General features: G+C 33.1%; 1 protein-coding gene across 2 annotated transcripts in view; it reads right to left on the bottom strand.

The window, feature by feature from the left end:
* Positions 1-23,658, bottom strand: part of LOC128994123 (uncharacterized) — a 271,028-nt gene that overhangs the window by 108,097 nt on the left and 139,273 nt on the right. For both annotated transcript variants that reach the window (XM_054418409.1, XM_054418408.1), the window contains exon 2: positions 13,873-13,990. In XM_054418409.1, coding sequence (XP_054274384.1) covers positions 13,873-13,960 — 88 coding nt within the window. In that variant the 5' untranslated portion in view covers positions 13,961-13,990. The remainder of the gene's footprint in view (positions 1-13,872; positions 13,991-23,658) is intronic.

Raw genomic sequence — 23,658 nt, 5'->3', positions numbered from 1 at the left:
AATCCGGTATCATCAATGATTTTAGCTCCAGTCAGTGAGATTGAGGTTGCACGGGTCATTCATGATCTTCCATCAAAAAAATCTGACGATATTAATGGCATGTCAATGTGGACAGTTAAGCAAATTTATCTGCCAATACTGATCCCATTGACAAAACTCATCAATCTGTCACTTCAGTCAGGAACTTTCCCATCTGCATTGAAAATTGCAAAAGTCATTCCAATATATAAAAAAGATGATCCACAAATTTTAAATAATTACCGCCCAATCTCAATCTTACCAGTTATGAGTAAAATATTTGAGAGGATCTTTCTCACTAGGCTTCAAAACTTTTTGGAAAAACATAATATTATCTCAGAAAATCAATATGGATTTAGACAAGGAAAATCCACGATAGACGCTGTAAATAAATTTATTGAAGATGTAATTGAAGGACTAGAGAATCGAAAAAAGACACTTGGTGTCTTCATCGATCTTTCAAAGGCGTTTGATTGTGTTGATCACGACATACTGTTAAGGAAACTGGAGCTCTGCGGCATCCGTGGAGTCCCACTTATGTGGCTTAGATCTTACCTCGAGGGTAGGACCCAGTACGTACAGGTGTCGACTTGCAGATCAAAGACCTTAAGGGTCTGTCAAGGGGTCCCACAGGGTTCAATCCTTGGTCCAGTTTTGTTCTTAATTTATGTTAATGACCTCCGCTCCTCTATGGTCGGCGGAAAAGTCATACAGTATGCAGATGACACGACTCTCTATTTTCAATCAGAATCCCAAGAAAGTCTTGAAATTGAAAGTTTTATCAATTTGAACGCATGCATCCAAAAGTTTCAGTCTGAAAATTTAAACACGAATCAGTCAAAAACGACGTACATAAATTTTTCCCTTCGTCACCGTAACGACGAGACAACGCCAACTGTAATGATGGATGAAACCTGCCTGAAAGAGGTTGATTCCACAAAGTTCTTAGGGATGCACTTGGATAGAGTGCTGAACTGGCAAAATCATGTAGATAGCATCTGTCCAAAAATTGCAAAAGGGGTTTTTGCCTTGCGTAATCTCAAGCCTTTATGTTCAACACAAGTTTTGATCATGGCCTATTATGGCCTCATTCATCCCCATCTTTCCTACGGATTAAGATTGTGGGGGGGTTGTGCCAGACAAAATTTTAACAGGGCATTTAGGCTTCAAAAAAGAGCCATCAGATTAATTGCAAATCTGAGGCGGAGAGAGTCGTGTAGACAAGCATTCAGGGAGCTTGGAATTTTGACCCTACCTTCCCTGTATATGTTGGAAACGGCTGTATACTGCCGGTTTCAACATAAGCCTATCCAAGGCACTGCTGTGCACAGCCACGGGACTAGAGCAAGGGAAAGTTTTCGCACTGTCCAACACCGAACAGCTGCATTTGAGAAACTTCCTTCTCAAGTAGGTGTCAGACTCCTCAACTGTCTTCCTGAAAGGCTTAAAAGTCTGGAAAGTTCCCTTCTATTCAAAACGAAACTGAAGCGTGACTTAATAAATCAGGCATTCTATTCGGTGGATGAGTTCACTGCACACCGTTGGAGTTAAGGGCCACAGTATTATATTCCCCAGGGGTTATGAGTTAAATATTTTAAGGTTTTCTTGATAAATGTATAATGTTTTTTTAGTTTTCCTCCATTTCTTAATGTATTGATTAATTTGTTTCAAGTTAAATTTAATAAAGTGTAATTTTATAAAATAACCCCTATGTAATTATGTAATTATAAATAATAGAATCACACAATGTAAAAATGCTACACAATGTAAAAATTGTAAAGAGCAATAAATAAATAAATAAATAAATAAATATGACCTTGATAACCCTTCTTTAAAATCTCATGTGTTAACAGCTGAATCAGGGATTGCGGAGAAGTAATATATTTTAGAAACTGTTTTAGGTAATCATTTAGATCAACAGGTTCTTATCGCTTGTGGGATATCCTCACTCTCTTGTGGGAAATGGTTCACTTATTTAATAACTATTTACGCCGTAATACCTAACCGTTACCGTACCGTTAACTTATACCTAATTAATAAGTAACTACATGTAAAAGCTAGTCTATTTGTAGGGAAAATAGCTTATTTTTAGAAATTTTTGATGCAATTTATGCACTGCTCAAGAAACAATTTTGCCCCCAACTCCTGCGAAGTCGTATCATAGAGGCAGTTAGTCAGCATTGGCATTCTTCATGTTGTTTCTTGTCTCAGGATTACTGTTTTTAGATTATAAAAGGTATAATGTTACCTGGATCTGCCAGAGTAATTCAAAGGCTGTCTGTTGAGACTACGCGTTTCGAAGCATTAATAGCTTCATCATCAGGTCTTCAAGAAACACTTATCACTCATCAGAGGTCGTCGAATAAATATAATTTTTACAAACATACATACGATTATACGAAAAATAGTAGGCCTACGAACCGCGTGCGCGCACTTAGACAGACAGGTTTGTCATGACTGCGCGCACGCGGTTCGTAGGCCTCCTATTTTTCGTATAATCGTATGTATGTTTGTAAAAATTATATTTATTTGACGACCTCTGATGAGTGATAAGTGTTTCTCGAAGACCTGATGATGAAGCTATTAATGCTTCGAAACGCGTAGTTTTTTTTTTTTTTTTTTAGAGGTTGGCGGCCTCTTTTAACCTTGCATTTGCCCGTCCACATAGACTAAGCGCCCATGCGTGGATCGTTTACAGCAAAGCAAGGAGTGAGCCGGTACAGTACAAAGGTGAACTGTACTGATAAAATGTTATCTGCAGTGACCAGGATCCGAACCCACGACATCGCTGCCTTGGGCCCGAAGTCCGCGACGCTACCGACTGAGCCACCGACTCACTAATCTCAGTCTCAGCCTTTGGATTACTCTGGCAGATCCAGGTAACATTATACCTTTTATAATTGACATTCTGTTTAGAACCCCTTTTAGTGTTAAATCACCATATTCAGACTAGTATTGGATACATGGTCAATATTAATCTATGAGTGAAGATATCACGGTCAGCAGATGATAGGATAATTAGCTTCATGTTGATCACAGGCCAATAGACCAATTAGGTAAGAGATCATATCACGGTGATCACATGAAGGCTGGATTGCTGGGTTGATTTATCATCGTTCAAATGACAAAGTAATTTAGATTATAGCAGGATGGATTAATGATTTAAAATGTTATTAAGAGAATACTAATCCAAACAATAATTAAACCTAACAAACTTTTGGATTCTAAAAGGAAATCCTAAATAAATGGAACATCTGTAGACAGTAAAAATAAAAATTAACATATCGTTCTTGAATGGAATGTGAAAATACAGTGTAAGCCTACTACAATATGAAATAGTATTTCTCCCTTATTTATTGTTGTAACATTTTTTTTCAATTTTTCACTACGGTATTAATTGAATCTGCCACGTAGGTTATTGTTTGACATACTGATAATTTTGGTCCCTTCAGTTGGTAAATTTTTTCACCCACAACATAATTTGGTAATAGCGTAGGCCTGTTCACGCAATTTCTTTCTTTTATTTTGTAATTTGTGTTACTTACTACAACCTTAAAATGGGAAAGGGACTTCGAGACGGAAAGAAGTATCACATTGATCAGGTAATTAAAATTATTAGGAGTATGAGGTATTCTAAAGTCAGATTTTTTCATCCGAATTCACACAAAAACAAATGAAATTAGCTTCCCTTTGATTCTATAAAGAAGGAATCGTTCCAAACGACTATGTAGATTTTTCCTCCACCATTTTGAAAGTGAGGCCCCGTGTCTGAGCGGAAATGGATGTCGAGGTAAGCACCGTTCCGCCGATAACGCCCCTTCGCTGTATTATTTTGTTCCATTTGAAGTAATAAAGGGCGTGGATATACTTTGCAGGTGAAATCACTTCTGTCACGAAAACCTACAGTGATTTGACTAACTTTGGTTGTAAACATACAAAATGTATTTTTATACTTTCAAGTGGTCGTGTTGCATATTTTTCTATTTCACAAACATTTATGTATCAGAGTGTATATTCCCTGAGGTTAGTACTGTAGTTCAATATTCGTCTATTTGATTTGGGTTATGTAGGCTATAATCTATGATTAAGCAAGATATCGTTATTATGTGTGTCAATTGAGGGTCCATATATTTTTTTAGTAGTTTCGTGGAAAGTTATACTTTATCGAGGGGAAATTTACTTAGATCTCATTTACATGGTACAACATTCTACTAAGGCTAGTATGAATTGGAAATGTGTATTTGCCGTTGCAGTTTGGACACCCTGATCATTAAGTTACTCGGGCCCAATCAAACATCAAACAAGCAGGAAGGAAAATTAACGTCACTTATCAAAGCAAGTTGCTACAGCCTGAGCTCAGTAGACGCGGTTACTTCTCTTAGCGAACTTCCAACCAACTTAACAAAGTAGTTTAGTGACTATGAACAGTGTTACCACAAATGGTATGTTCTATCTGTATTGTGTGAATTTAATTAATCCATCTAAATATTCCAGTTACAATTAAATGATGGTTTCAGATTTCATTATTGGGAATTACTCGCAAGATAACATTCACGAATATAGCAAAAATCTTCATACATTTTTATTTCATTTTGTGTATTTGTTCCAAGGCCAGGATTTAGATGGTTCCTTTATAAAAAAACTTAACAAAAGCCAACAGTGAAAAGACAAGAATATATGACAACATCAAAAAGGGAATAACTGACAGATACAAAATTATTTTTACAAACACAAATATAATTCATTTCACATTTGAAAGCTTATTTTTGTAAATGTACTATGGCGTATACCGAATGCTCTAGGGAAGTAATAAATTTTCCAATCCAAACTCAGACTTGTAGTCCCCGCTTACGACTTCGCCCTTCCCTTATCTCAGCTTTTAAAACTGATGCGCAAAACTCGATATCAAGGTCTCATGTTGCTTTCTTGATTTATTATACTTCCCAGTGAATTATTACTGCTAAGTTGTAATAATTTTAAAATGCCTTGGTGAACTTTAAAATATTTTAAATCGACCAATTTAAATCATATCATTTTACTCCATACTTGATAAATAGTTATATGCAAATGTTTGCTTAGTATCCAAAACGTTAATTAATAGATTGGTTTAACTCGTTTTAATAATACTAAGATTTTACCAAATGTAATGAAGACTATCAGTTCAAACCCATCAATATCTAGTTGGTATTTCAAAAGTAAAAGAAATGTAAAAGGTACATTTTTTACTTCACTATAAAGACCCAAATGTTATGGTGTTAAAAATAGGTATACCTACACATTTGTGTGTGTACTCAAAATAGGTATACCTACACATTTGTGTGTGTACTCAAAATAGGTATACCTACACATTTGTGTGTGTACTCAATTAAGTCATTGGTAGGTTTTTTTTGTACGGTAGTAGTCAAACCGTGGCCTTGTTACAATTTAACTTCAACCTGTTGTTAAAAAGCATCATTAATTAATAGAAGAAATGTTTACCTGAGTCCAGGGAGATCTCGCTTGGAATTGGACCAGGGCCTGCGATTTGAAAGCAAGCACTATATCAACTCGACGAGATCATTTTATTATTACAGAGATTGACATAATCCTCGTTTTACCTTAGACAAATGGCCTAGGGAGGTGAACGTCAAGCTAATAGGCTCACTGTAGCCTTCGTCACGTTCTAGGGTACCTTCAGCATAACTCAGCATTGCAAAATTACCGTAATCACAGAGAAGTAATATTACTTCTCTGTGCCGTAATTAAATTAATTTGGTCTCATCACGAGTTTTAAAACCCCGTATAAAATTTAAGAAATCTCCAAAATTTCAACTAATAGGGACTAAGAAAACTGAATAGTGTTCATAACGTTTATCCTTTTAATATATTCTTTTTTTTATTAGCTGTAGTATAAAACTATAATAAGGTGACTTTAATAGTCAAGCTGCTAAACACCAAGGTGTTCTACAAACTTATGCAATATATGGAATTTCTTAAATAGTTCGTAGGGAAAAACTTTGACGATTTAGGTATGTAAATAATACAACCTAATAAATCCAACAAAAATAAAAAAAATATTATATAGACGTTTTCCGACTTTTTTAGCGACTGCCAGTAAACGCTATAAATGTATACTACAAACGATGTACGTATCGACCTTTAAAATAATTTGTTAAACTACGAGTTTCACTAACGAAAAAGACATTTCACCATCCCAGTCGCCAGTTGGCATGTCATAAAAAGGCTGGCATGTCGTGAGCAGTTGGCATGCACTCCGGACACCTTGGTTGGAAAATATTGCGAACATGCATAATCAATTACCGCCATTCCCTTCTGTATGGGTACTCAGTCCCCTCCGAATGTGCAAAGTGACTGTCCTGACAGAAAACCTTCTACGAATCTTCCTTTTTTATACAGAAAAAAACATTTTATTTTTGAAAATAAAACACTTTAAAGTTAAGGTTGATTATAAGGATAGTAAAACTTCATACTTATTATACAGCCCAAAATACTAATTCAAGCAGCTTAGAGTTTTCTATATGGTTAATAACTTTATCGTACCCACATGAAATAATTTATAGGGAGTATAAGCCAAAGTTTAAACTAATGCAACGGTTTGACCTAAAACTAAAGTAATTCATTTCAAGTAGATGCATGATCGGAAATACTTCCAACTTTAGACTCCCCGGAGACGATGTTTAAATTACTTTTCAACAGAATTCTGTCAATTCGAGTCCAAGTCTTTCATTCTAAAACCTTTTATTTTCATTCTGAAACATGAAACCATGTGATGTTCACACCCTGTCCTTTAATATATGTCCTTTATACGTCCTTTTTAAAGGAATGTAATTTAAAAATTGTACTGTATGTAGGATTGCAATTTTCATATTTATGTGTTATAATGTCTAAAAATATTCAAAATCTCCTTCATATCATAAAATATGATTTAACCTATCGATGGTTAAGGTTCATACTTGTTTTATTTATTGAACTGTAGAATAAACCGAGTTAACTGTCACATCTTCTTTAAGCCAAAAGGTTTCCAGAACTCTGAGAAGAATATATTTTAAGCCTGAAAGCAATTGTATCAATTAGGTAAAGTCAGTCGATGCCAATTGAGTAGCAATTGTCAGCAATTGAGTAGTCGAATCACGAAAAAATCGAATGACCTTGATCAGCATAAAATAGAAATTGCACAGTCAAGCAATTCTTGTACTACAAGTAATTCTTCAGATACAAGTAATATTTTTTTAAAATCCAATTTAGTTTTACCAGCCTCTCGTTGGTCTAATGTTGCGTTCTGGAGGAAAATGTCTGTTTACAACATAGTGTTTTATGTTATTATATGAGTTATTTTTTCCCCGAAAGTACAAAAATACGTCAAATAACACTTGTAATAATACATTTACACTTATACAGTTTACTCACAAGACGGTAAATACATTAGAAGATTACAAGTGTTATTTGACACGTTTTTGTACTTTCAGGTAGTTTTGAAATGTGAAATCACAGACTTCATGTTACCATCAAGATAAAGTAGATATTTTTAGTTTTGCGACGAAAGAAAAATCCTAACTAGGAATTTAAATAAATTTGTATTAATTAAATGCAAAGGTTGAATAAGTATAACAAATTCCTCGTGAGACACATTATAATTGCGATATAAGGAGGAACAGCCACGGGATGACGAGGGCTCCCGGAGGCTCTCACCAATCAACTAACAGCCTTCCCAGCGCCAACGTCACGATGCTGTGTCAATTCCAGGGTTGAAATGAAAATTAGCATCATTGAGCTTAAAACGTCATGTCCCTTAAATGTCAAAAAATGAAACGTCTGCATCGAGGATGATTACGAACTGAAAATGAGCAGAAGAGACAATCTTTCGGCCTGCATTAGAATATAGATCGTGAGATATTTCGTTGATATATACAGTACTGTTTTGTCACCACATTAATTTACAAATTTAAAGCTGTTTAATCCTATAAGGACAATGGTTATAAATAATATTAGAGTTTCTTTGCAGAAACTTTATAAAATTACTTTTAATCATTTAACTAGTGGTCATAAAAACTAAATCTTTGTTGTAGGGGTTCAATACTAAACGAATCTTTGATTTGCGTTTTCTTTGACAGGACCAAATTATTTTGTATGACTACCATTGAGCACTGGACTCCAGTGGAAATATGCATACAAGTTACATAAACAATTAAGTAGTATGTGTATGGGATTTAAGTAGAAAATATGCATAAATAAGGTTTTAAAGTGTATGTTTCTATACCAGGGTCTTATAACACGTGTAAGGGGAGTCCAAAGAACGGGTTTTGATTACCTAGCTTGCCACGTGTGTATTGAAATACTCAACTAATAATAGGGCAATAGATTTTACACAGCTGTTCATTCACTTTCAAAATCAGTTTCCCGATCGCATTTACAATTATCATACAAGCAACAACACTAATTAAAGCGCATAATCAACATTTTGATAAGCCATGTAACATTGACAATGTTTAGTTTGTACACAAGCACAGTTTTTATTCCCCAGGTTTGTTGTTATTGATTAGATATTTCAATTAGGAAAGGGAGAAGCATTTAATCTATCACATCGCGTGTAAAAACAGAGACAGAACAGGGGGAGTTACAATCAACTGCGCACCCTGCCATTAGTGTAGCTACCTTGGCTCGGGCTTCGTGGATAAGGTGGATCTTCTTTTACCAGTAAAACATTTAAGAGGAAAAATAAACAATTACAGGAAAGAAAATTGGGTTAACCTAAAAAGAGGACCGTAAACAATTGCATCACGTAAAAACATTGGTGTCCTTTTTTAACATGGAAATGTCTGTCCGTATATTACATAAATTACAGGGTGAGTACAGTTGAAATAAATAATTTAATATATGTAATAAACTGCTTATGATTTATGATGTGTTATTGAAAATAATAAGACCATACCAAATTTAATAAAAAAATGTTTAACTGCTATCACACAAACCTGAAATTAATTCCTATATTCTAGATCAATGATTTGTTATGGAAGGTCATTTTAAGGTACGTCCTTGTATGGTATTTTGTATTATGTGTTTGAATTATAAACTTTCTTGTGATTTCGTCAACATCGATCTATTAACAACAAATAGTGTACTTAGTAATAGTGTACTGTAGTACTTTAACCAAACAGTTAAGCACCCATTAACCCTAAAATAAGTAACAAAATATCGACTGATATCAGTGCACTCAACTGTAACCGATTATGAAACATAAATCAACAAATTTGTATACTATATAAAAAGGCGAAAAATCTGCTTTTAGTATTTAATGTCAACCCTTAAGTATATTTAAATAAAATTCAATCTAAAAAAAAAACTAACTTTATTTTTTAACTTAGAATACAATCATACTAAGTAAGCACAAAAATAATGCTATAGCACAGGAAATAACAGACCACCAAGACCTTTTATGAAAACTGTATAGTTTATAGAGTCGTTTTAAAGACTCTACAGTATTTTAAATTTTATGTAAACAGTTTTTGAAACCAAACGAAATCATTCACTTTTTCCATCAAGTTTATAGCTCAAAATTAGTAGTTCTATTATGGGTTACACTGTACAAAGTTATTTTTAAAAAATTTTTTATATATTCCTTATATTTTCTTCTAGTAAAACACACTGAAACTACTAAGTTAAATTTCCGAATCACTTAGGACACTTATCACTTGCTGAATGTAAATTAGTGATTAGTGGTATTTGGATAGTACTGTTCAAGACGAAATGTCTATTATTATCTATATTTACTATTTTAACTTTCATTAGTTTGTACTTTACTGAGCTGGAAACGTCCATTGGAGGAAGTATGGGTGAATTTAGAAGTACAATACAACTGTTATCATAGAGTAGATTGTATGTAGAGACGACTCAGCGTACAACAGGCAAGAGTACATAGTTAAACATACAGGTATGCTTTTAGAGCTGCCTTTATGAACTCAGAGAGGCTGACTTCATTAATATTGATCTCTTTACTTACATGGAGCTCGCCAGTTCTATCTCTCTTAAATCACTGTGAAGAAAATGCTTATTACAAGCTAACTGCATGCTCGTTAAAAACTCCTCAGCTACCGTCCGCATAATATACTTCTCTCTAAGGATATCCGTCAAACGTAAAGTATTATTTTAGAACCAACTGTTATTAGCTATTCTATGTTTGGTTATTGAACTAAATTTATTTTTTAACTAAAACTAATTATAGTGTTGTTTATGTTTTATTTTCTTGTATACAGACACAAACACTTAATTTAAACTATACATGGTAAGTCTTTTATTAAGCATGCTTTGGCAAGGGAAAACGTTCTGACTCAAGTAAACAAGGATTATCTTCACTAAACTATAACTTTATTTAATCATAAATAAATAAGTTTAATTTATAAATCCTGTTTGGCTTACTATCTATATTCTACTGAGCACGTAGTTATTTATTTTTTTGTCCTAGGAATTGTTTTTCACATTACTTCAGGCTAGACCTAGGGGTTACGGCATTATCACTTGGATAAAATCCATTGGTGATTTGGTGGGATTTGAACCCGGGACCCCAGGAACCGGAGTCCCGCGCTCTGACCACTAGACCAACTCGCTCGCCAAGCACGTAGGTATTGCTCAGAAATGATTAAACCTAATTTGATTCTAGAAAATTTGAATATGCAGGACTTTTAAACCTATATAATATTACTACTTCTAAAATGTAGAAAAGCGATATCAAACCAATATTAAAAACCCTTCCTAAGTATGTTGTTCGGTAATAAAATAGTGTAAAATCTGTTTGGGACCTGAGATATTAACCGTGATCATAAATTAAATTTAGCAAGATAAAGCCCCCATCCTGGTTTGAAATGGTCTTAAATTGTAGATTGGCAAAGATTGTGCCAGACTTAGATCTAACAATATATTTCCACACAGAATTTATTGATTCTCTATTCTGTTAGTTACAGTTTCCTCACGTTGTAGACAGTTTGTGACGTTTGCCCGAGGGTGGAGAGTGTGAGAACATGCATAATCAATTACGTTCCCTCCCTTGTCAGTTTGACACTCGTCAGACGACGCGCCTCCGGCCATCCCTCCCGCCAAAACTCATGCATGCAGACGCGCGCAATCACAGAAACAAAATCATAAAAGCACACGTTCACAGTCACTGCAGAAAGCCCAAAACAACCTCGCACGTTCACAAGCGCAAATGCAATACACAATGAGGATATGTTATTTTGAATGATATGATAACTAATGAAAATTAAGATCAAACGTTTAGGACGGTAAAACTATTTTTCACAAAGATGTTACTTATGTAATTATTATTTCGTTCTTATGTTACTCTGGCTATTATTTCGTTCTTAATTCATTAAAATGCTCTTCAATTGATGTTCTCTGTTTTTATACATATAAGAGTGGTGTATAATAAAAGTCAAGGATTGGAGAAAATGTAACATTTGAATTGTGTTTATAAGGATTTTTTGATAATCCCTGTGGAGCGATCCAAACCTCATCGCCTGAGATAGGCGTATGCTAAGGATCAAACCTAGCAAAAACTTCACAAATCCTGAGACTGTCCAAGAAACTAACCAATATACTGATAACTGAGCCAAAAACGTGTTATTAAACTTATTGTTACTCTAAGCCCGGTATCAAATGCATGATGATGCACTGACCTATAATGGACCTATGTTTCTGGACAAGTACCTACAGTATTGATCTTGTATCGTTCAACCAAAACTAGTAGAGATTGGGGTTTAACTTGCTTCAAGATTGTTTGGCTTATTGAGCTTAAACTCTGTTCAACGATAATCCAAGTTGATTTGTCTCTGCTCTACTTTCAGGAGTCCCGTTGCTGGAGCATTTTACGGAGTAAAATAATACATTTATTTGAAAGTAAGCTAAAATTTATTTTGTCAAACGTATATTTGAATAACTGAATGAAAAACATTCCCTATCCTAGCCACTACACCACTCAGCACTACTGTACTTTGTTGGTTATTTTTTTCTAACTGAAACATGGCAGTTTTGAATAATTGATTTGCTGTTTTGCTTTCTAGCGTGCTGTTTTCAAAAAAGCGATAACATTCAGTGTATTTGCCTTAGCAATTTCAACAATCGGTTCATTATAATTCTCGTTAGTTGCCCACTTGTAGATCGATACGCCTCAATTTCATTCATTAGGGCAATAAAGCAGCAAGGGAACGACCCAATGCGACATTGCCTCTGCAGTCACGCCACCTGACGATTGACATCCACTGATGGTAATTGTGGTAGTGTGGTCCCGGCATGGCAATAGAATCTCGAAACACTTTAACATTCCTTTTGCGTCTGTTTCGGCGATTTCCAAAACAAATTGACTTGTTTTTATAGAGTTTGTAAGTTTATGTTACGTTAAAATAATATGTTTCATAACGATTAGCCTAGTTAAAATTCCGACGTATTATGATCTGGAATTGAAACTCGTGACCGAGGACTTTTTTCAAAGATTTTGAACCATAATTTGTTAAATAATCACTCAATAAACAAAATAGATTTTCTCAACCTAGTTTATGTGTGCAACCTTCACCTGATCAAAGAATTGATTCCTCTACCTCGTACCTACATTTTTACTATTTTCACCAATTTTCTGCTGTTTTAGATATAACAATTTACTGTTGGGTAAACTTATTTATTTGACTTTAATTTTATTTACATAACTACATAATGTAGTTATGCGTGTATGTATGCAGTTATGTATTGTATATTTTACATAACTAAAAATTATAAAAAATCCTTGAAAATTCAAAAATACCAGTTATACTGTCAAGTGTAAAATCGTTGAATACGGTGGTCCCAAATAATTATTCACTTAATATTTTTGTTATACACGCTATTGGTATATATATATATATATATATATAACTAGATCACTTAACAGTATTAGCATTTTATTAAACCTTTTATTTGAATAACATTTTATTCAGACGCTAAAACTATTTGACAAGAAACAATAGATTGAACTGAATGAACATATAACTAGCCATTTAATTCATGGACCTAATTTGAAGTCTAGTTGTAGACATTTTAATTCATGCAAAATTTATGCCTACAGCAACAGTTCAAATCTATTCTATAGGTTAAGTAAAATATATATTAATTTTAGTTCAGCTAAAAATAAAGGCTAATTAACTTGCTCAGAGCTAACTTGATGTGTTAATAGTATAAAACAAATATAAATTAGTTTGATATAAAATTTCAATGTTACAGCTTGCATTAAAAGCCATACAACTTTCAAATTCTGGAATATTAACTTATGTCTCGTACAACAATTACCCCAGAGAGTTCACTAATAGGATTAAAAACCAACAACTTTACCTTGGAAACGTTCGAATAGAACGACATTTACTTTACATACACTGTGGTTTCAAAGGCATGAACTTTAACCGTAAGACTTTTATCGTTAACATTCTGAACATTTTCTCAGAAAACAACCATGATTATCCTTATGTTAGTATTCATTCTGAGGGTAACTTTGTAAAACCCGTCGTAGTAACGAAGGATTTTACTAGTTGTGAGGAGAAATTTCATGAGTTAAGAGAACTTTTCTCCCCTGAATAATTATTTATTGTCTTATATTTTCTAGATAGGGAAGCAAGTGGACTCCGACCCCCGCGGCACATACCTATATGGATAAAAAAACCGCCAATGTTAGGTGGGGTCGGTCTCTAGCATTCAGTATAGGTCTTAGTCTGTAACCAGTTGACCAGCCACGCATATATCAAATATTCTTGTGCACTTAACTGTACAGGGTACAATAGTTTTCGAAAATGTCATGTACAAATAAATAAATAGTATTACATTGTGTATAGCACGTTAACTTACCATTATATCTGGCGGCCAAAGAGGGTGAAAGTAGATATAGAAGGGAGAGCCACAGCACTACGACGTAGGTCCATGTTGTAGCCGCCATCTTGGAACACTCTCGCGTACTCAAATCATCCTGAAATCAAAATACAAAATGGTAGAAAAATGATTGAACAGATTAACAGAGAGTAACTTATGGAAAAGGATTTTGTATAATGCCATTAGACGGGTAAATAGTCATTGAGTTAGAGGATTATAATAGAACTACACATTTTATACAACGCTATTAACGCTAATCAGGTATTCAGACGATTTTAAAACATGTTTTAGCAGTTTATACAGTCCATTTAAAGATAATGCTCAATCAGTAAAGCTATATTTTTCTAAGTTCATTAAACCAAAGATTGACCGGATGAATGGTTAGTCTCAGTAATTTTGAAAACAAAGGAAACATCATTGACTGACATTGTTACTTCTAAAGGAGGAACAAAATCTGGTTTTGTAAGTAAGTGCGGAATGGATACGGAATCCAACATAACATTACATAACAAAATATTACATAAGCAACACAAGTGACTACATTATCATATTTGTACTGCCCCATTATGAGCCTTTCCCCTCAAATATTACACGTACTTTTCTAGATTTACAAACTTGAAAAGTGTCAAATGTTCTTACATGTTGCCTCTTTATGTTCTTTGTTATTGTTTTTCATTATCAACCGTTTATTATTAAAAGGTTAGTCTTGTTATTTATTTATATTCACGTTTTTATCATTCTTCTCATAATATTACAGCATTGAAGCATTTTTTAAAGCAATTTCTCTTTGACTAGACATTAGTGAATAGAAAGAGTATAGGGTTAAGAGTCACTAAATGACACGACCAGAGTAATTATTTTTATGGTGAAGTAGTATGTATTTAGTCCTTGTTCTTAACTTACAGTATTTTATTTTTATACGTATATTTCAATGTTATTAGATAAACAAATATTCTCATATTTTCTTCCAGTACTTGTTATCTTTTGCCTTATTTTAATGAGTCTCCATCCTCTGTGTGATTAAAATAATATTAACTGTAAAAACTCTCCATGTAATTATACAATACAATACTCAATAGCAACAACACTATTATGAATGTTTTACGAATAATCTATAAATTTTACCCTTCATAAGAGTATTAAAAGCAAGCGTGGATTTTACATAAGAAACTGAAGTACAACACAACGCATAACCGTTGTACAGCATTGCTAGTCTGTTATTGTACCTCGTCCTACAGTCAGAGGAAAACAGAACGTAAAGGGGCTCTATTCCCACCTGCAGCGGTGCTTGTGTTTTATTACTTCGTCTTCATAATGCAATATTCAAACTCCCCTCTAACCCTTCTCGAATATCTACTCGCAGTATACCGTACATTACACGGGCGTAGGTAATAACATGTTTATAAAGGTTATGATTAGCGTTTAGTTTAGTATGGTTGTGAGAAAAATACATGATACGAGTAAGGGAAGAACCAAGGTTGATAGTGTTTCATGATAGTAATAATGTAAGGGCCACAAAAATTATATAAACTTCGTTCACAAAATTTAGATGGTTCTAGGGGAAGAAATCTTTCCCCGTTACTTTACCCCACCCTAAACCAACAGCTTATATAAAAATATAACTCCGCCGCAGCAAACCTGCAGACCAAGCGAATTTCCATTTGCCTGATTTGATTTTCACTAATCAATAAAAAAAAAAAAAACATTAGGTTTAACGAGTACATAGGTTTGCTGCTAAAGGGAGGGCAATGAAGTGTGTTTTGGTAAAATAATAATAGCTTAGTACAAAACTAATAAACTTGCCAAATTTTATAAAAAATAAATCCATAGAAAAGCAAACTATAATGGTTTACAAAACTTTCCCTGGAAATAACATAACCATTTTTAATTGACGATTTTTTTAATTTTTTCAGTGAAAAATAACCGTACTATAATGGTTTAGTATGATAGTTTCACTATACTTATATAATTGTTTCTTGGAGCTCTACCAAATATTTTTAAGAAACACTGTGAAATTCTATATTTTGATGGTCAAAAATGTTTTGGGGGAATTTACCCTTAAACAACCTAAAACCGGTGGATAAAATTAATAACAGAGTATAACTAAGTTTTTCTTCATAATTTATGATTAGGGAAATGTATAAACTAGTTTAAGTTTTATACAATAATTCATGTTTCGGATGAATTATGAAAATAAACTTCATTGCATGTCATGGTAAAACCCTGGAAAATACCAGTAATATTTAAATTATTTTTTCCTCGGCTAAACAAGCAAAGAACTATGCACCAGTGAAATTGTATAACGATAAAAGAGAGAGACATTTTATGGTTTATCAAAACATCAAACAAATCATCATAAATATCTGATAGAATTCTCAATTTTAGACTAGCACACCTTTATTTACCTATTTGATATCCAGGGCAGGAATAAAGTTCATGAATATATTTTCGAACAGCTCACTTTATGGCTCCCGGTGCGAAACCGAGACAACAACCAGTACCTTTATAAACACGATTAACACCCGCCCCAGTTAGTGCTTGCAAACCTGGCGAACTTTATTTTATGAGACTGGCTTTTTATAGTTTAAAATCCAAGCCGTAGCTAATATATTTTTTATTTATCCAAAGTAAGGAAAAATAGCCTACTATTTAAAAATACTTTTAACTGCTAAACATAATCATAAAAAAGCTATTTCTGTGGGTCTTCTAATCCGGGAAGCGTAAAATGTATTTCTATCAGTATTTAAAAAAATGAAACCTCGATTGTTCGTGTTGAGTTTTGACAGAATTTATATTGACAAGATAGCTAGGTTTCAAACGGACTGATAACATGCATACGTCGAATTGACAGATAGGATTTTTAATAAAGACTAGAAGCTTTACGCGTGTCCTGGGACGGAATATGGGATTTAAACGATTTATTTTATTTGAACTGCTGTTGGACGGCAGAATCATGACGTCAACATTCATTGTAGACTATGACTTGATTCGTGCAACTAATAGAAAACAAAAATAATAAAACAAATGTCTACATTTGAATAAACTGTAAGGTAAAGTTTAAAATTGTTAACATTAAATAAAATCTAAATAAAAGTGACAAAACACAAAATTTAGCATTTTATTTAAGAAAGATTGTGTAAATATTGACACCATTGATTTTTAAAGCATTTTGTTTTTGACGTGTTTTTTTCTTGGTTTTGCCTAGCTAACCACATGTTTAGCAATGTGACATTGTAATCACATGAAACTTCCAAACCATTCGAAGCTATACGAGAATATTGTAGTGATCGGGTTGTTACTTGGAAGCTGATTTTTAGCAACTTTGAAAGTCCTGGGGCAGATACTTGAGGAATGTTATGATAGGAAATACGCCAAAAGAATTCTTAGAAATAACAAAAATGAAACAATTCCTTCAAAGATGTATGTTGGTCAGATACCCTAGATAGCACATAATGGGAAAATACATTTCCAATTATTTTATGTTCTACCAAATATCGTAATGGCAAATCTGCGACAATGTTCAAACTATATAACAAAAGGTTTCATTTTGAATTTCACTTTAGAAAGTGCAACATTAAAAACCACCATCGTAACACTCTTAAGGAATTTTTGTTTGCAGAAAGACCATTTTATTATTATTTATGGTCTAGCAATTTTTTTTCAAAACAGTAAATAAAATGTCCAGTTACTAGAACTTTTAAAAAAAATAATTAATTATCCTCTTCTACCAATGTTTAGTTAATTTATATAAATGATTAGATGAGTCAGTCTCCCATCTAGTCAGGTCCCAATCAGGACAGGTTGGAGGTAATGAGTAAAATCACCAAAGGAAGAACTAATTGGAACCTCCAATAAGGGACGATTGATAATTGCTTCATTCCGAGACCCTCTGATAAAGCCACCGATTGTGCTGTTTACGAATTACCCGTGCCAATTTTAAAATTAGTAACAAAACAAACTAGTTATTGTTTTAAAAAGCATCACGATAGTGCGTGTTTCAAAAGGTTACATTAGGTAAGTGTAGGAGATGCCGTTTACTCGTTAATTGTACAATAAGCTGTGTTTCGTTAGTGTTATGTATAAAGTAATTCCAATAAAGTTTAGATTTTTTCATCCAAGCGTATAAAGATGATAAACAAACGAACGTGACTTAAGATAACAGATGCAATTTTGTCGTGCTGTTAAATATTTTTATTCAAATCCGATACACTATTTATTACACAACAGTTCGTACACTTGGCAATATTATCTGGCCAGCAAGTATGGTTATTTACCTGTAATACAGTGTGTATATATATATGTATATATTACTTTGTAGATATTTTGTTTTCTGCCTGTTTCTCTGCAGATACCTCCTTGTATTTTTAGGAAAACCTTTTTAATAAATAAAAGGCTAATATATTTAAGTCATAGTTAGATTTGACTGAACATTTGTTATTATTTCGTAGATACAAAATTATTTGCTGTAAACACTTTTTACATCGGTATAATTCACTTAGAACACACAATATCTAAATTTTGTGACCCAAGTACATATTGACAGGCTGACACGTTTTATCTGTAAGAGTCTTGGGTTATCAATAATCTCTTTTCAACACTCAAAATATCACTAATGACCCATCTGTTACAAATCAAACACAGTTATCTTTAGTAGAATGCATTTACATAGCAGTTGTCCAAGGCTAAGATTGACATCTAAAATATTATTTTTAATGCTTGAGGGACGTAAACGGTCATTAAATGGTTAATTTAATCCCTGGAATTGTATAATATTTTGATATAAAATTTTTTTATTATTTTATGATTATTTTGTTTGGGACTTTTCTACAGATGCTTCTTTCGTTCTAAGTAAACGATACAACTATTAAAAGCTCGTTCGTATTTCGGGCACATCTTAATAAGATGCATCAATGTATATCAATTTCTGGCAATTCGGTTAAATTATTGAGCGGAGCGAGCGAAGCGAGCGAAGCTCTTATACGTCGACTCTTGTGCATTTCGTAATACGCAAACTCCTCCTAGACGGCTGAATCAATCGTTTTCAAATTTTGCCTGGTGATAAAGACCATATCGGTGAGTGCCAACATCTATATGGCGTTAAAAAAGTCTCTCAGGATTCCGCCCCACTGGGTTTCAAAGTTTCAATGTTATCCTTATGGAAGCAGTATTTGACACATAAACAAAGACATATGATCAGCTGTTGACTTTTGAATGCAGTAGATAAAGAAATAGCTGATAGCATTATTCCACAGATATTAGAACAGAAACGGTATGGATCATAAATATAATCAAATGACGACACCAGCTTGAGGTTTTAGATAAATTATTAAAAGCACAAATTTCAAAAGTCAGTATCATTCCACAACATATATAATTCTTTTTATCAATCAAAATATAGAACAAGGTTGCAATGGCAAAAATGCTTGATGTCGTGTAATTTTTATAGTGTAATATTTTTAATATGGGCTAAGATTACATAATAATAAAGTAACCGAGTGAAGAGATTAATTTAATAAGTTTTAAATCAGTTCAACCAAAACGTAAACTTTTAACGGATTTGGCAATGAAAATCTGGATCTTAAATGAGAAAGGTGGATTTTCGGTGAAGTGGAATCAACCCAAATCCTTCTTCCAGTGAGTTGGAGATCAATAAAGTTCAACGAAATTGCTGGAGCTAGTTAAACCCTTGGTTCGACTGGGCTTGTTTGAACAATGCCAGATCAATACAATGCTTGACCAACTGGGTTTGCAGGAAAACAATAACCAGGAGCTCGATCAAAGTTTTAGAAAAATATTATAAATTGGCTTTGTTTAATGATTTTAGTATATATTATTTTAAACAGCTTATAGTTTACAATTATTTCAGCAAGGATAAATATTGAAAAATATATTATAATATAAAATTTGAAAATACTCAAAGATTTACCAAACAATAATTTAAAAACGAGGGAATGATTTATTAAACAATAATTTATTTCGAGAGATTTTTTAATGTACATTGAACCATTAAAATACTTAATTTTCAATTCAATCTAATTAAAATGTTTATCAGGACTCATTAAAAATCCTTAAAAATGTACCTATAATTAAGTGTACCAATAGATACAGAACAAAGTTAATCGAAAAATTAGAAATATGATATAGGACCTAGACATTTTAGAAATTTAAATCATGTAAATGTTTGTTACACACAGTTATTTATAATTTATAAATTTATCACCGCATATTCACAACTAGGTTTGTTTGTTTATAGATCATCAACCGTGATTTACAATGTTTGGTTTGTTTTCTAGTTTCGATTTGTTAGAAGCAAACAGCTGTTAATCAGCGTAATTACCAAAGGAAGAGCCGATTTGGCGGGTAAACGAAGCCCGGGCTATTTAATTGCTTGATTCTGTAGCTTAACATTAGTGCTAATGACAGAGCAACATCGCTGACGAAATAGTATTTAAAAACAGTGAGTGATTTATTAATTTTCTAGGTTTAAAAACTATAATTATTACAAACGGTTTTATCTGCTCAAATTATTTTCAAAATCCTCTTATGACATGAAGGTATATTTTGAATTTGTTTTCTTTTTACTTTAAGTTATTTCGCCAAAGGATGCAAGACAAACAATAATACACAAACCTATTATAGGTCATAGGGAAAATTGTATCTGAAAAATAAAAGACGAGATGAAATAACGGATAAAATATAAGACGAAAGAGTGAAAGCAAATGTTGATAAATGCGCTTGGAAGGCGATTTTGTGAAAATATCGTACTTCAAGAAGCGTGGAAATCAGCGATAGTAAAAATGTGACGTTGGTAAAATGACTTGGAAACGGAAATCGACAGAAGATTCATGAAAATATATTATACGCCATGGATCATCGTATCAGTCTGACTGCCAGATCGCTGAAGCTTTCCTCTATAAAATAAGAATATTGAAATATTGTAATAATGATAATATTATAATACTCAACACTATATGTACAGCTTAGGTTATAATCACAAATTTACATTTACAGCTAGGATTTACAGTTATTTGTTTATAATTTTATGAACAATTAAATGTATAATTTTGTAGCTTACTCCCAGAAATACTTTTGAATCCAAGTCTGGCGATAGAAACTTTCAAATCAGCGTGGATCCTTAAAATATGACAAAACAATTGTTATAAGGTTAGACAGTCCCTTTATGAATATTTTTAATCAGATAGAAATTTAAATAGAGAACACATAGCCTATATTTTACTGCATCATTTGCATCAAACAAGTATTCACAAAGAAAGCGTTAGTCTTCTACTTTTAAATACATACTGGAGAAAAAGCCAACTTTATAAAGACAATGTCCAGTCAACCATTTTCTTTGCAATATTCAACCTCAAATTAAAGTTTGTATTGACATTTTCAGTGTTAAATAACACTATAGATTTATTACCATCTCTCTGAAATTGGATTAATATTAAGTTATTGTTTCAGTAAATATCCAGAAATTAATTACATTTGACACAGATACAGCTTGTGTAGGATGACTTGCAGTATTCTAAATTCCCCTTTATGCATATACACATTTAGGCTCTGGAATTAATGATTGTTAACATTTACATGTTTTATATCTGAACAAAAGCTCTACAGTTTATACTTTTCTAATACAATACTTGGATGGATATTAATAATCAGTTTATCTATTTAGAATCATATCTACATCCAAATTCTCTTTAAAACTTTATGTTAAACAAGGTAAGTTTCTTTGAAAGAAATTGGAACAAACATTTAGGGAAAGCAAACATAATGCACCTCAGACTGAATTGGCGAAGATCAATAACAGCGAACGCAAATTCTAAAGCTGTGTAAACCCAGGTTGAAAAGGGTCATTCAGTGAGAACGGTTCAGCTCCGGCATAAAGGTTACGCAAAATCATTACGATAGGAACGTTCAGTTAAACCAGATGTTTACTGACTGTTTCAAGCGGGAAGCAAATTTTTTACTTGACCTAACAAAATTTCTACATACTATATATAGCACTAGGTATTATCAATTTTTCTTTTGTTTTTCAAACATATTTTTGAAAGTGAGGTTACATTCTTCGTGATTTACTTATTTTTAAAATATGAATATCCATCTTGAACGTAAAACGCCATGCTGTTAATTGTTTAGTGACTTGTTTTCCCTTAGGACACACTCTATCTGGCGTGTCAATATGATTGAAAAACTTAAGTATTGTTGAGTTTATTGCTGGCGAATGAAAACATGAATAAACTAAAGCATTCGTAGAAGCAAACGTAATATAAAAAGTTTCATTGTAACGGTGAAGAAATTTGTAAGTTCTCCGGTAATATTGGAATTCGCGACACAATTCGCCAGGGGCAATGGAAACTTTTGAATTGGCAATTTCGACAGGGAAAATAAACGAGGAATACGCCCAATAGTTGAGGCTCCATTTAAGCTAAATTTTTCCAATGTAGGCTGGGAGATCAAATGAACCCTGAATCAGAGTATTGGTTCTGTATTTCTTTAACCCATTTAAGGTATTACTTTTGATTAAATAACATTACACAACAAATCAAAATATACTAGTTTGTTCAGGTTATAATGTTTCACAGAATTACGCATATAGTATACTACTTCTGAACAGTTCACAGTTAACCTAACTTTATAACAGCATGTAAGCTATTTATCTGTCGTCGAAGTAATATGACAAATTTTAAGTTATATTTTTAAAGAAAATCTTTTTTACTAACTGGAAGCATATAATAGCATCAAAGCAGTGATTTATATAATTTGATGTATGAAAGAACAGGAACCACTCACGGGGGGGGGAGGGGGTAAGCCAGCAATCATGCCCACTTGACCTTTGGCCAGACTAATGAACGGGATAATAGAAGCCAGAGTCTAGTCATCAACCAGTAGTCTGGTAGACTGGTCAGCTCGGAAGCCTACTGGAGCAATGATCTGAAATTTGGGCATTACATCTGACCTTGTATGGTTATGGTTTTATTTGGCAAATCTTCCAAGGTGTTATCAGTTTGCTTTTGAGAAATTCAGCATCTACTAATTTACAGGCCAATGGGGGTTAACAGATTATATTGTCAAAACCAAGTACACTTATTTACCAATAGTAGTGGTTCCATGAAAATATCTTGAACAAAGGAAATATACTCATCATTAGACTAAGAAGAGTATTGAAAAAGCTCATAAGTTATGATAATATTTTTACCTACGACCGTTTTTTAAAGTAGCCATTTCAGTCCAGTTCTTAGAATTGAAAAGTTTCACTTTACAGCTGTTTACTTTCATATCCGCATAGTTTCATTTCATATCCGCATAGTTTTCTCATATCCACACAGGTAACGGACCAATGAGGTTCAAGTATTGAGAGAAAAGAATTAAAATTGTAATGCTTCGAACGTCAACTAATCAGCTGATCAGCTGATCAGTTGACCAATTTAATTGTTGATCCGACTTGTTCATGTTGATACTCGCGTATTCTTAATTAAGTTGGTGGAAGTCCAAAAATAAATGAAATATTTGCCGAATTGTAGGCTACCTGATACAATATTATTTATGGTAAGAATGCTGCTAGCAATGTAATATTTAACGAAGTTTAACAAACACGTAATTACAGGAAATCAGCTGATTATACAACAAGTCAGTGGCACTTCAACTTTCAGTGGCAATGACATTACACGAAAACATAACCTCTCTAAAAAGTGATCAGTAGTGATTGTTAGTAATTAAATCCAGATTGATAGTAATTAAAAACGGTCGTAGGTAAAGTAG

Source organism: Macrosteles quadrilineatus, unplaced genomic scaffold (genome assembly GCF_028750875.1).
Source record: "Macrosteles quadrilineatus isolate MER2022 unplaced genomic scaffold, UCM_ALF_1.0 Scaffold_5__1_contigs__length_97177068, whole genome shotgun sequence".
NCBI classification, from domain to species: Eukaryota; Metazoa; Arthropoda; class Insecta; order Hemiptera; family Cicadellidae; genus Macrosteles; species Macrosteles quadrilineatus.
This window is presented reverse-complemented; position numbering and strand designations above follow the sequence as displayed.